This window comes from Gasterosteus aculeatus, chromosome 10 (assembly GCF_964276395.1).
Source record: "Gasterosteus aculeatus chromosome 10, fGasAcu3.hap1.1, whole genome shotgun sequence".
NCBI classification, from domain to species: domain Eukaryota; kingdom Metazoa; phylum Chordata; class Actinopteri; order Perciformes; family Gasterosteidae; genus Gasterosteus; species Gasterosteus aculeatus.
In genome coordinates this window covers 3,106,210-3,121,619 of record NC_135697.1, presented here as the reverse complement: position 1 = coordinate 3,121,619, position 15,410 = coordinate 3,106,210, and the positions used below count along the sequence as shown (strand labels likewise).

The 15,410-nt window shown below is 45.4% G+C and overlaps 2 protein-coding genes across 4 annotated transcripts in view; both read right to left on the bottom strand.

Annotated features, from left to right (window-relative positions):
* The window catches only part of LOC120826883 (uncharacterized), a 315,723-nt gene that overhangs the window by 42,898 nt on the left and 257,415 nt on the right, over positions 1 to 15,410 (bottom strand). The window lies entirely within an intron of this gene.
* Positions 90 to 9,329, bottom strand: LOC144383431 (H-2 class I histocompatibility antigen, Q9 alpha chain-like). Its single transcript, XM_078080749.1, has 3 exons — positions 9,167 to 9,329; positions 1,990 to 2,256; positions 90 to 382 (listed from the first exon to the last, which is right to left on the bottom strand). The coding sequence occupies exons 1-3, from the start codon at positions 9,321 to 9,323 to the stop codon at positions 90 to 92; spliced, it is 717 nt and encodes a 238-aa protein (XP_077936875.1). The 5' UTR covers positions 9,324 to 9,329.

Sequence of the window (15,410 nt, the reverse complement as noted above, 5' to 3'; positions counted from 1 at the left end):
GGGAGACAAACAGATGAAGAGGGGGGAGACGGATTGGAAGGGGAGGAGGACAGTGTGTCAGTGTGTGACAGAAGGTTTATGACATCAGGTCATGTGATCCTACCGGTTCTCATCAGAGAGCTCCTCCCGTAGTTTAAGAACTTCTTCAGCCACTCAGGACACACATGAGTCAGGAAGTTGTTGTTGTGTGCTATCAGAGCTCTGTTCTGATCCCACTTCTGTTTGGTGAGGACAGCCTGCTGTTTTTGAGCGATATATTGCTCCGTCTGCAGGTCAAATGATATGAAGTCTTCTCCATCATAACCATAGTGATCATAACCCTTGACCTCATTGGTCTCATCATCCCATTCACAGCCATACATGTTCTGGACAATGTGGACCCCTGAGAGAGGGAGAGAGATAAAATGTTGACATGTTTGCTTGATAAAATACTTCAGTGATTATCTAATTAGCAACATTTCTGAAAATTCATTTTCTGTTCATCAACTAATTGATTCAATGTTTCAACACTAAATATCTTATATTACTAATTAATATTTTCTTTGCAGATGATGTAATAACTATTTCTAATGAATCCATGAATTGTTCACACTGTAAAATGTCAGAGACGCTGATGAAACCTTGGAAGTGCTTCTTCAGTGTGAATAACATGTCAAGAAGTTGCGTGGGGAAAAAAGGCAGGACTCAAACGCAGAGTTTGCAGGAAACAAAAAGGGACTTTAATAGTCAAAAAAACTCCAAAAAAGGCACAAACAAGGTCAGGGAACCGAGAACAAGGACTTGGAGACCTCCCGGTCTCGGGACCGGTACAGGCCGAGTCGGGGCCATGAGTCTCGCGGCCGGTACAGGCCGAGTCGGGGGCATGGATTGTGGGGCCGGGGGTCGTGGGCTTGGGTCCGGAGGCCGGGACTGGAAGCTGCTGCGGCCCAGCGCTGGACTTTGTGCGCTGCGGCCGAGCGTGGAGAGCGTAGGTGGCCTTGAGCCGGACCGCGAGGTCCATCACCCGCTCCCAGTGAGTATCGCCGCCGGACGGCCACAAAATGGCCTCCTCCTCTGGAGACCGCGTGGTGGGCGGCGGATGGTGAGAGCGGCGACCCAGATGCCTACTAAGGGCTCCAGAAGGGGAGAGTAGAACAGGTACCCGGCTGGAACCTCCGGGAGGACCGTTCCCCAATTACGGGCGGCCCTGTGGAGACCGCGTGGACCGCCCATAGCCAGACGGGTTCCCCTGAACTCATCCAGGGGAAAAAAACTCCGCTGAGTCCTTTTTTGGTCGCGTCATTCTGTCACGAAGTTGCGTGGGGAAAAAAGGCAGGACTCAAACGCAGAGTTTCTTGAGAAACAAAAAGGGACTTTAATAGTCAAAAAACTCCAAAACTCAAAAAGGCACGAACAAGGTCAGGGAACAAGATAGGAACCGAGAACAAGGACATGGGCTTCTAACAATCAACATGGAACAATGACGCGACAAGTGACAACAGACACAGATGGTTTAAATACACTAGGGAGGTGCAGGGGATTGGAAACAGCTGGAAACAATCTTGACATGACAGACAATCACAGGGGAAGACAGGACAAGGCAGGAAGGGACGTGACCCACAACACTGAGCAGTATTTCATTCATCACCATTTCAAACAGACAAGAGGAAGAAGTCGTCTCAGTGAGGAACCTCAACTAGAACATGTTGGACGTCATCTGATAAAACCTGGAATGAAATACTGAAGCATCGACTCCCTGAGCTCAAGTAAAGCTCATCTAATCTAAGCTGGAGTTCTAATCAGGATGAGAGGAAATCTTCTTCATCCTGAACAACACGGAAAAGTATTCATTGTGTTTATATACTTATATTTAGGAACTGGAAGCAGAAGATGTTTCAGTCAAGAAAAGATCTCAGACTGTTTAATCTGTGTGTGTGTGTGTGTGTGTGTTTATGTACTAATAACATAAAGGTTGCAAATACAAACAAAAAGTGTGAAAAACAAACAAACCTCCAGTTTGGGTGAAGCTTTCTTTTGCTACGTCAATTTTGTCATTGAATTCCTGCTGGGCGCCCATAGTGAGCTCAGTCCCAATCTTCCAGAACTGAGGATCATCCTCTCTGAGTCTGCTCATCCAGTCCTGTCTGGGTTCTGCTCTCCTGGTGTCACTGTCATAGTGAACAACCTCAACTTCATCCACCAGCCCAACAATCACAAACTCTGGGAAGTTTGGGACTCCAGAGGACGCAGTGAGGAAAAACTTCAGCGAGTGAGTCACTGGAACCAAAAAGGAATCATCATCAGTTATTTAATTAATCAATAATTATGTTGTTTTCCTGCACACAGAATTAAAAAGGAACACAGAACATCAAAGACACCCTGATAACATCTGCTGTGTTTAACAACTCAATAAATACAGAAATAAATGTTTACTTTGATATTTATGATGATACAGCTTTTAAAAACAGACGTTTCTTCTTGTGAGGTTTTAAACAATAACTTTGAACTTTGAATTTCTTGAAGTGGAAGCACAAACGAGTTAAAAGGTCATTTATTTGATGTTTTAATTGCTGTTTACATTTGTTATATTAAAATAGAAATTAAATCATTTTGTTTTTGTGTTTTTTGAGATTTAAATTGTTTGAGTAGAAGGATTCTTTGTTTTATTCAACCATTTACAAACAAAAAACTAATCTGACCAGTTTCTTGTGTATCTCTATATTTAAGTTTAACTATAAAATATCTTTGTGAAAAACTAAAGTTTGAACAGATTGACACAGCATTATATTTAAGAAACAATCTTAAGGTTTTGTCGCAGAGGCCAAGTGCGTCGTTTTAGGTCAGACAACAGCACGAATCTAGCTGGATCAGAGCGAGCGTCAAAAGAGGCCTTAGCTACCATGGACCATAGCAGGATTCATATCACTCTCCTGCAGGAGAATTGACTGGACTTTTAACCCCCATGCTGCTTTCCACCATTGCAGCGTTTGGGAGCGACTCATTAGAATGGTCAGGAAAATAATGTTTTCTGTGCTTCAAACATAATGACCTCCCCATAACTAAGGTTTCTGATGACGTCAATGACTTGGAAGCTCTCACTCAGTGCCTCTAGTTCAGTACCTGTCAGACCGGTTCTGGAAACAATGGACAAGGAAGTACTTGCCGCTACTGCAGGTACGACAAAGGTGGACAAAGCCGCAAAGAAGTTTGGTATCATAGGACATTGTCATTGTCATGGATCCAACTGCTCCTCGTGAGTTATGGATCATGGGAAGAAATACCAAGACAGGACAGTTGGAGCGGCCTATATCAAAGATTGTTCTGCTTCAAGAAGCCGTGTAAAGGTCAGGACCAAAGCTTGGGTCATGTGTTGGTAACACCTGACGAAGAAAGAGGGACATTTTATTTTTTATTTGTTTATTTGTTAATTCATTCAATTCACATACTTTTCCCAATTAGGGGCCGGTGTGCAATGTAGTGTTTGAGTTGTGTGGGTTTATACACCAGACCTAACACAGTTTGATTCATATCCACGGGCGTTTATTCTCCGGCTCTGGCTTACACGTTACCGTTTGCGTACTTCCTGCTCACGTGTCTTGCGCGTCTATCTCTGCAGATGACGTGGTTACGTCATGAACATCACATTGCCCTTTTTCTTTTAATTGAACAAATACAAACCTGTCATCTTAACATTCTGAAAACTGGGCTTGCTATTACATCAAATCAAACAAACTTTAGCAATCGTACCTGCTGTACTGAACGTTGTACTCATATTTATAGCGTATTTCTAATTCTAGAAACAGAAATAAAATTCTATTTTAGACTGCTAAAAGGGGAAAGCACCAAACTTCTTAACCTTGGCTAATACAGTCCCTTTTACATCAGAACATTTCTTCTGCTTACAGTCCCTAAACTAAGTATAATCCTGTAGGTAGGCTGGAGGATGTCTGTTGTGCCTTGAGGGATATCTTGGCGTTGTTGTGCTCGTGGAGGCATCACTGTAATCATAATCATCATCATCAGTGTCCGGTGGGATGTCCAATATTTCTGGTGAGATCTTCTTGAAGAATGAAGCATTCCTGACGATGGAGTGTCCTTTTCTGGCTGCTGTGATCATGGATCCTTTGGCTTTGGTCACGGTGTATGGCTTACTGTTATATGGTGTGGCGAGCTTATTGTGCTTGGGTTGACGATGAAGCACAGTGTCACCTGGAGTGAGAGTGTGTGATGTAGCACGACAATGAGAGTCTGCATGAGATTTCATTTTGGCTTTGGCCTTGCTGTCCTTTGCCCTCACTTCGGAGTCTGAACTGTTACTGACAGTGTGAGTGAATGAAGGAATCTTCGTGTACACCTTGCGTTGGAATAACAGCTCTGCAGGCGAGCTTTCTGTTGTACTGTGGGGTGTGGCTCGATACTCACGTAGAAAGATGTTCAGCTGTTGTTTCCAAGGAAGTCCCTGTGTTTCAGCCACACGAACAGCTTTGCCAAGTGTCCGCATGAACCGTTCAGCTATTGCATTAGCTTGAGGCCACAGCGGTGTTATGCGGCGGTGATGGAATCCTAGATGATCTGCGAACTGGGAGAACTGGTCACTGGTGAATGGGGGACCATTGTCAGTTTTTACAACTCTGGGGATTCCAAACATGGAGAAGACTTTGTCCATGACCGGAATGACTGTGTTTGCCGATGTCGACCGCACGCTCTCTACAACTGGGTAGCGTGTATACTCATCCACGATGACAAGCAAGTACTCTCCAGTCGGAAGCGGTCCATAGAAGTCTGCACTTACACTATGCCAAGGAACCTCTGGCAGAATTGACATTTTTAGCGGCTCCTTGCGTGTGACTGGTGTGTTGGCCTGACATGCGAGACAACTGCGTACTGCAACTTCTGCTTTGCGATCGATGTCTGGAAACCACACCTTGGTTCGGAGTAGTGCTTTTGTTTTGACAATCCCCTGGTGTCCCTCATGGGCTAGTTGTAACACTCTCTCTTGTAGGGCTTTGGGAATCACTATTCTAGTGCCCCGCAGTATAATGTCAGATGCATGTGATGTTGTTAGTTCACTGCTAACTTGTCTAAACTGCTTTAGTATGTCAGCATGTTGTGACTTGTCAGTTCTATGCCATGTGTTGTGTCTGATGTGAGCACCAACCTCTTGAAGCATTGGGTCTGCAAGTGTCGCTGCCTTGATCTCTGTGAGTGTCATTGCTTTAGGTGTAGCATGACTCGCAATGAAGTTCACATACTCCTCTGCCACTTTTGCTGCACGAGTGCTGTCACCTGTCTCAGACAACATGGAATGCCGAGACATGTAGTCAGCTGGGTTGTCAGCCCCCTTGCTGTATTCAACCTTGAAGTCGTAAGGCTGAAGCCTCAGTCCCCATCTCTCGATCCTGGCAGGTGGTTTGGACTTGGGATTGTTCCATATGATTTCCAGCGCCTTGTGATCCGTCACTAGTTAAAGGATGATCATAAATGTACAGGTGGCAATGTTCACAGCCCCACACTATGGCCAGTGCTTCTTTTTCTGTTTGAGAGTATCTCCTCTCTACATCGCTCAGGGACCGACTGGCATATGCAATCATGTACTTAGCCCCTTGCACATCTTTTTGACAGAGGATAGCACCCAGTCCAACAGGGCTAGCATCTACTATCAGTTCCGTTTCTCTGCCTGGGTAGAAATATGACATCGTAGTGTCGCTGGTTAGACTGTCTTTCAGTGTCTGTAATGCAACTTTCTGTTCTGGGCCCCATACCCAGGGTGTGTCCTGTCTGGTCAGCTTGCGCAGCGGTTCTGAGATTGAGAAGAAATCTTTGATGAACCGGGAGCAGTAATTAGCCATCCCCAGCAGACTCCTGATTTCTCCTGGATTTTGGGGGTCTGCAGCCTGCTGAACTGCAATCACCTTCTTGGGATCTGCTGAAACACCTCCTGCTGAGAAGATGAAACCAAATAACTCAAGCCTTGACTTATTGAACTCACATTTTTCCCGATTGAGTGTGAGACCGCTTTCCCTGAGTCTCTGGAACAGTGCTCGGAGGTTGTTGTCATGGTCAGTCTGGGAGGCTCCGTAGACAATGATGTCGTCGCTGAGGTTCTTCACACCAGAGAGACCTTGCAGTGTCTGGCATATAGCATTTTAAAATACTTCCGCAGCAGAGGATATACCAAAACTCAGTCTCTTGTAGCGCCTCAACCTAATGTGTGTAGTGAAGGTAGTGATGTACCTGCTGTCTGGATGAAGCTCTAGCTGGTGGTATCCAGCTCTCAAATCCAGTTTTGAAAACACTGTTGCTCCGTTTAGCTCGTGTATCACGTCGTCCATGGTGGGAGTTATGTGCCGTTCTCTCTCTATAGCTGTGTTAGCTTGCCGCATATCAACACAAAGTCTGACTTTGTCAGGGTCTTTAGGCTTGGGAGGTGCAACGATGGGTGAGACCCACGGTGTCGGGCCATTGACCTCCTCAATGATGTCATCTGCCTCGAGTTTCTGAAGCTCATCTTCGACCTTCTGGCGAATGTGGAACGGTACACGTCGATGTGGTTGGCATGAAGGCTTGATGTCGGGATTTATGTGAAGCTTTACCTGAAAGTCCTTCAGTTTTTCGATCCCCTGAAACAGTTCCGGATGATTTTCCACCAGCTCATCTGCAACTGTGCGACGCTGTTGTGTGGACGATACTGCTGTGACTATTTTAATCAGTCCCAGTGCTTTGGATGTTTTGTAGCTGAGCACGTTAAATCCATCCCCTTCAACAAGTTTCTCGAAGCTTGTTTCGCTAACACAGTTTGCAGAGGCTCCTGAATCAATTAAAACTACCATGCTACTGCCATTTAACTTGATGTGTGTCTGTAGCAGCTCTGAGACCTTTTCAGCATCTACTACAAACACTTAAGCGTCATCACTGCTGGAAGAGTTGCGTTCCTGTTCTTCACCTGGTGTCTTTGTTATGTGATGGACTTTTTTATGGTGTTGGTTTGCCTTGTACTGTGGTTGTTTCTGGCTAATGTCCCTGATTTTAGAGCGACATTGTTTAGCAAAGTGATTCAGCTTACCACAGTTTCTGCATTGTTTGCTTCTAGCAGGACATTCTCCTTCATGAGGATATTTACCTCCACAGTTTCTGCAGCTGCAGCAACGTTGTTTTTCTGACCATCGTCTACTGTTTGGATGCTTCTGCACGGTCTTTCGATCCAGCACGTTGACTGCAGCTGTTGTGCCTCTTTCTATGCCGGTTGCTTGCATTTCAGACAGTTCAAGTGTTCTTCCGTGATCAAGAAGCTCTTCTAGGCCAAGTTCAGGTTCCCTTAGCGCTTTCCTGCGCAGCCTGGATGATGCACGGCTTTGTATGATTTGCGTTTTAATCTCTGCGTTGACATCTGCAAACTCACAGTTCCTAGCTAGCAAAAATAGAGAAAAATATCCAGATAACTTCTGCTTCGTCTCTGCATACTTGTCATCTTCTGCTGATAATGTGTCGTAGATATCATGCACTCGCTCTCCTGCTATATGTAGCAATAATGCTTTGAGCCTAGCATCTCCAGTAATGTTCATTGCAGTGGTGTAATTTTCAAACCTTTGCACCCATTTATTCCAGCGAGGTCCAACAGAGCCAGGGTCAGTTTCCGTGTCGAAAGGTGGGAGCGTAGCGGTGTTTCCTGCCATGCTTGCTGCGGCGCGCCGACTGCCATTCACGTTCGTCCGCGTTAGCTTAGCTAGCTTCTCACCCTCGTGTCCGTTTTCTTCCTCCCTCTTCTTTGTCCGCTCGCGAAACTAAGAAAGAAAAACGCGGTGTCCGGGTCGATTCTTCGAGTGACTTTCCGGTTACTCCTCGTCGCCAATGTAGTGTTTGCGTTGTGTGGGTTTATACACCAGACCTAACACAGTTTGATTCATATCCACGGGCGTTTATTCTCCGGCTCTGGCTTACACGTTACCGTTTGCGTACTTCCTGCTCACGTGTCTTGCGCGTCTATCTCTGCAGATGACGTGGTTACGTCATGAACATCACATGTAGGAGCCATTCGTGATATTTGTGTACAACACGGTACTGGGAGCCAATCTCAGGTTGGCCACAGGTGGCAGTGTGTATTATTGGGACAGGGAGTCTACATAAGGGGCACAGGTGCAATTGATACAGGTAATGATGCTATCAAAGACGCACAGCGAGATCAGGAACCAAATATATATGCAGTTGTGTTTAAGTATAAAACTAATAAACGGGAACTTCACCCAAAGAAATCGAAAGACCAGGAATCTCTATGTGAGCGAGTGAGGAACAGGATCTTCTCCTGCACCCTGCAGAGTGGCTCACGAAAATCTGTCACTACACTATTTTAGTTTCTATCGGTATCAGATGGATGAATAGAAGAAGATTAGAATATTATTTAACATTATCAGCACAGTAAAAATGTTTCACAATCTTCATGTCCTCTGTGTCTGAATTCATATTCATGAGTTTTTATTTCAGCACTGGTCACTAAAATGTTTTGCAAATCTGTCCGAGAATAAATATATTTCCTGTTATTACATCAAATACTGCAGAGAGATGCTGGATGTTTGAGGCTGATTCTGATTAATATAGTCTGAATATTAAATATTTCAGCTGATAGTATTATTAATATAAACATGACCTAAACTCACTGGATTCAGATTGATAGCTTGTTGTTTTTAGTAAACGAGATACAAACTAAGAGTTTAAAATCAAAACTTCCGGTTTATTAATGAGCTCAGACTGAGTTTGACATTTCTTCACTTGTCTTTCTTCTCACTCATCAGACAACATGTAAACACCAATATATCTGCAATAAGATAATATCTACAAGTAATATTGATGACTGATTCATCAGCATCAGTGTGACGTCATCAGTGATCTGCCGCGCTACGTCATGCTGCCATGTCCGCTTCAAGAGCGATCCGTCCGTTTAATGTCCCGAAGACAGAGACAGCAGAGTGAGACAAACACGCTTCTGTCCTTCACACAAACTCACGAGAGGAAACACGCGCGCACTTTGACAACATGTGTTACTTTTTACAACTTTGTCTGTCGTCATCGAGAGAGTCCTGAGCTAAACATCAGAGACATCAGAGACACTTCAGCTGATGTCTGCAGCCTATGAAGACACGAAGCGTCTCTTCTTCTACAATCAAACACCTCATTAAACAAAGCGTCAACTCACGTGCTGCAGCGCCGTGAAGGCTCATCATCAGGAGAGACAGAACCGAGATCTCCGCCCCGACAAGTCGCATTTTAACGTCCGCTTGTTTCACCGGGAAGGAGAGAAGTAGTGATGAGATGTGCCGACGCTTCGACGCGCGTATCGACGCTCGCTTCATTTAGGGGAGGAGTTTCTTATCTTATTCGAAGGTGAGGTGTTTATTGTGCTCCAAGGAGTTGGGTTACAATAACAACAGCGAGGATAAGGAGGAAACTGGAGCTTTCAGCCATGATAAGTCATTACAAAAAATACAAATGCACCAACACGATTGTTCCCTGTTCACTTTTGTTTATTGTGCAAATGAAGACCGGTAACAGAAACTGTATTTATTCTCTTTTAACCAGCCACCAGAAAACAAGAGCTGGATGAAGCCTCGTCTCCATGATAGTGAAGGAAACACAGACCTTCAGTATTGTGGATGATGTTGGATTCAGGGCAATTTCTAATAAGGTGACATGTGTGGTCACTGATGATGCTCCCAATATGGTTGCCTGTGTGAGAGAGCTGAAGCTTCAGCACCATGTTTGCGTTGCACACACACTGAATCTGATAGTGAAGAAGGCACTTGACCTGTTATTTACACCAGACCGCTCAGAGTGAGTGCACAGTATTTTACACAGTATTTTACTGTGCACTCCTTCCTATATGATTGTGATATTTTATCACAATCATATACAATGAAGGATCTTTGTTTAACTGAGAACGTTATCAGTTGTTCTGACTGAAAGTCAAACCCAGTCAGACTACAAGCTACTGAAATCAGTCGTGCTTGCTGTGTTTCATGGTACTGAAATACTGCAAAGAGAAGTGATTAAACCCCATTAAAAGGAGACAAGACATGATCCTTGGTGTAATCTGATTATCTGGGGGGTTTATAACATGCTAGTTTGAGTTGCCACTGAGCCACACGCTTCCCTCTGAGAACATCTGCATGCTGCATCTTGTGTGCTCACTTGTTTGGGCGTGTCAGACACACAAACACGTCTCGCTGTAAAACACACACACAGTTTATAATTTTATCACATGGATGTGAAAAAAGTAAAATGTATGTTTGTCTATTTTGGGCTATTAATTGTTTTATAAACTTAAATCCTCCAGATAACATTTATTCTCTGGAACAGACAGAAGCAGGAAATCACAACAAATCTTCCCAGAATGCAACCTGATTTATTCTCCCACTCTCTGTCTCTGGCTGTTCATGAGGCCTTTATGGCTGCAGCTCCTTCAGGAGTCGGGACCAGTCCCAGAGCGCCTCTGCTGGACACGAACAGCTCTTCCCTCTGTGCCGCTTCTGGGAATCACCAGGGGCCTCATTTATAAACGTTGCGTACGCACAAAAGAAGACGTACGCCGCTCTCTACGCAATAATTGGTATTTTTAAAAAGCAAACTTGACGGAAAAATGTGCGGTCCTTCACGCAAGCTCGGACCCATGCGTACGCACAAACGGGTGAAATGAGAACCGTCAGCAAATGCAAGAAACACGCAATCAAATGGACGGTAATAAAATGCCATGATGCCGTCACAATGCGTAATGACGCTGATGGCTGATCTTGCGCTCTCAGACGTGCCACATGGAAGGATTGGCGCTGTAGTGCAACGCACCATCGGCCTGTTTAAAGGCAGATGGCGCTGCCTCGACTGCACTAGAGGGAGGTTATTGTTTACTCCTGATAAGGTGTGCAACATCGTACTGGCGTGTGCTGTGCTACATAATGTGGCACAGCTTCCAAACGCGCCTCGACCCCCAGAAACCGACCAGACCAGACCAGACTTAAACAGGCCGATGGTGCGCAGCACTACAGTGCCTTTTTGGCATTAGTAATGCCCACACTGTGCCCTCCAAAAAGCATTTTACTCCTTTCCACCTCAACAATGATCATTTCCACTTCACACTGAGTGAAGTCACGTTTCTTCGTTTTCCTCTCAGTGTTTGCCATGATTTCGCAATCGCTGAATATTAATTTGTGGGCGTTCCACAGACTATATATGGGCAACTATGGGCGTGACATGAAGCCGCAAAAGCTGCGCTGCATTTAGAAGTGATTGTGATTTATTAAGGGAAAACTGTGTAGGACGTGCGTGAGCCCGGTTTTATAAGTCTGAATATTTCTGTGCGTACACACATCCTATGTTTCATCCGTACGCCACTTTTGGCGCAAATCCTCCGCATGGTTTTATAAATGAGGCCCCTGATGAGGCCGTTGGGTGTTTTCGTTTTGGTGTCTAATGTGTGACACGTAGTTCTGCCATGTTGTGCATATTTTGGCAAACACAACTTAGATCTCTGCCTGAAGCTTCTTGCCCTCCTCGCTTTGCCACATTCCTCTGGAGTCAATGCGACAATTCACACCCTGAAAAGTTCATTACTTCCTTCTTCCAACTCCAAACTCCTGGCTAAGTGGCAAGGGCCATTTGAGGTCACACAGCAGGTGGGGGATGTCGACTATGAGGTGGTGCGGTTTGACCCGGGCGGAGCCACGCAAATATACCACCTAAACCTCCTGAAAGCCTGGAGGGAGGCAGAGTCTGTTGCTCTGGTGCCTGCGGTACCAGAAAGACAGGAGCTGGGGCCGGAGGTGCCAAAAGCGGTTAATCCCACCCTGCTCCCGTACGAGGCCCGTCTCTCTGAGGACCAGAGAACACACATTGCCCAGATGTGTTCTCCCCCCTGCCGGACCGACCGAATAGTTCACCGAATTGGCTCAACACAAAAAAAGAGGTGGGGCTTTTCCCGTTACTCTGCCGACCGACGCATCGGACAGGGGGCCGTTTTGTCCCAGGAGGTGGGGGGGTCGACCGCCCCTACTTATACATCAGCCGGAAGCTGTCCAAAAGCGAGGCCAGGTACAGCAGGGTGGACGGTGGACTGCGGTACTACCTCATCCGATTTCACCCTCTGTTCGGACCACGCCCCGCTCCAATGGCTCCACCGCATGAAGGATACCAACGGATCACTCGGTGGCATCTGGCTCTACAACCTTGTAACTTCAAGGTGGGCCGTAGGCTGGGGGCGCAGGGGGTATGTGGTGGCAGGCGTGGTTTTGGCTCGTCTGCAGAGGGGAGAGAGAGAGGGGGAGTGGCTCAGTGAACGGTGCCAGGTGGAGGCGATTGGCCTCAGCTGAGCTGAATGTTGATTGATTGTGTTTGTCTTGTTATTTAAAACGCAGTAAGGGCGATCGGGACGAGAAGGGAGCCGCAAAACGAGCGAGCTAGACGCTGGGAGCGCTGTGTTTTGAGGAGCGTAAGAAGCAAAATAAAAGTATTGTCAACTAAACCTGCCGTGTCCTGCCTTATTCCGGAACCCCAAAAACCCACACCCGTGACAACATGTATGCATTTTAGGGGGTTGGACATGCTGACAATAGAAGATCAAAGCACCCGCCTCATAATTAGAGGACGATCTCTACCAACTGAGCCACAGCTCCTACTGGCTGTCTTCTTCTAAATCGCTTTTGAAGGACTTCAAAATAAGTAGAAGACAACTATCACTGCCGCAAATGTATTTGTTTATGTCTTGGTCCCATTCTGTTAACTGTCAGGTGGTGGACCTTAAAAACGTCTCTTTTAGACTAAAATGTTGAGATTCTTACTTCTTTCAAGCAGGAAGGGATCTCGACCTCGATCACGCCTCCTGAGCATTCACCTTGACGGCCCACAAACCCCCTGTACTCCCCCTCCACTGCCTCTCCAATTGGACGAGACACAGACACACAGCAGATTCTGATTGGTTTCAAGGATGCAGCCTGTTGCTGGGCGGTTTCCATGGAAATCACTGTCATCGTGTGGATGTAGAAACTGGACTAAAGGATAGGGAAAGCGCGTTGAAATCGGTGTTATATTTCTTTGTGATGCAGTTAAAATGGCACACTTTTCTCAGATGACATCTCACTCTGCATCCCAATTGTCCTCCTGCAGGATCCAACCTGCTGAACTTGTTCAAAGGCCTGCCCTCACATTCAACTCTTCAACTGTGCAACTAAACTAACCGGTTAAATCTATAAAGGGTACCAGAGGGATGAGTTGGGCTCTTGAGATCAAACGTACTGTATATCATAATAATGGGGGCTGACTGCAGTATTAGTTTGGCCCACGCATTGATCTGCCACAACATAAAAACTGCCTCCAATTAAGAAACAACTGGCCCCTTAAAATGAAAGAAATGTTTTAGAATGGAGGGAATTGGAGGGAGAACCGCAAAGGGAGTGATATGGAGAGGAGAGAGACTAATGGACCGAGAAGACCAAGAGTCCATATTCGCTTACAAGCGCCAGCAGATATCCGATTTAACTCACAAATAGTGTGTGTATTTTACGGTAGAGCGCTGACTTATCTGCGTGGCATTTAGCACGCACATATGACAAATAAACTGCAAGGAAAGCGTCCGGCAGCACTTTGAGTTCTGCTTTTTAGAATGAAAGCAAATTATTGTTTAGCTGTGGCTTGATGGCTTGAGGGATATTTTTGGTCATTGGAAAAGAAGAATGTTGATTGTCTGATTTTTAGTTATTCTTTGCCGCAGATGTACCTGCCAATGTGGAGATTATTAACTGCATTAAGATTTTAGATCAATTGGGATTACGTAGGAATTGTAAGGCTGTAATGCTTATTGCAAAAAGCTATTGTTGAATAGCTCTAAAAAGGAGAGCATTGTGAGATTTGGGCTGAACGACATTGTTATCTCTATGTGTTATATTTCGCCAGTGCAGTGGGCAATTCTGAAATTATTGGACTCAAATCAAATCTGTGAATCAATGCCATTTGTCGATGTTAGTAATACATCAGTTCTAAGAGGAAGTTAGCATTAAGCATTAATGGATTAATAGAGAGTATATGGATACAGCTTTGGTTTTACAAGTGAGTTAAAAGACCAAGTGAACCTAACAACTATAGATCTATGTTAGAAGTTCATTCTGAAAAGATACGAGTCACTCACAGTAAACCTAAGGCATACCCTGCTTTATGGTGTATTTTATTCTAAATCAACCTTAATTTACGAAAGAGCATCATCGCAATCACAATAATTTATTATCATGTATGTTGCAAAGAATTTTTCTTGCCGGGATGGTGTAAACAATGACCATAAATACACAAGCATGTGCACAAGGGGAAAAGTCTAATTATGTTTGAATATAAAATAAAGTGTCCAGTTCATTAGATATTACCTTTTAAGTAATTAGCCGTGACGATGTGCAAAAATTGTGCAAAAATCGGGCAAGAGAGCTTGCCATGCAGCAGAGAGGGGATGATTGTTTTCAAGGAGAAGTACACAAACAAGTTCCTGAGGAACTCAGATGCTGGTGAATGACAGGATCTGCATCATCTGCTACAGACCTGTAGGCTCCGTAGGCAAATTGCAGGTGGTCCACGAGTGGGTCGGATCTCAGGTGGGACTGGACAAGGCGTTCAAAAGACTTCATGACCACACAGGTGAGGGCGTCTGGCTTATATTCATCAGGTCCTGTGTTACTTGGGTTTTTAGGGATGGGGAGGATGGTGCAGGCTTTGAAGCAGGCCAGTAGGTAGCATGTCTCCAGCGAGGTGATGAGGTGAGACAGAAAACGGGCCGGCTGCCTTCCTGGGGTTCGGACGTTTGAAGTGGGTGTTTGAACTGGTTGAGGACTGGGCGCTACGCCTGCTGGACGTTGCCCTACGGTGGGATGTAAACCTTAACGATGATGTCTGAAGCAAACTCCTTTGGGGAGTAAAAACTCATGATGACATCATCTAGGTCATGGGAGCAGTGGTGCAGGACCTCTGTCACGTTGCTGTACCAGCTACTGTTGGTGTGAAAACAGATAGTGTCCCCTTTCAGCAAGAGCTTTCGACTTGTCGGTAATGCATATGATCTCGTTAGAGCTCATACTGCCGCTGTCACGGTAGTTTTCTGCATCATGTCTCCCTGGTAACTTCACTTCCTGCCTTGTCCTGTCTTCCCCTGTGATTGTCTGTCATGTCATGATTGTTTCCAGCTGTTTCCAATCACCAGCACCTCTCTAGTGTATTTAAGCCATGTGAGTCTCTTGTTACTTTGTCATTGCATATTGTCCGGAGGTGCATGTCACTGCGTTCATGCTTCTTGTCTACGTCCTGCTTCTTGGAATCTTGCCTTTTTGGAACTTGGAACTATTAAAGCCTTTTTGTTTTTTTGAAAAACTCTGCGTTTTAGTCCTCCCTTCTATCCCCCCCTTGCTGACAGCCGCTTC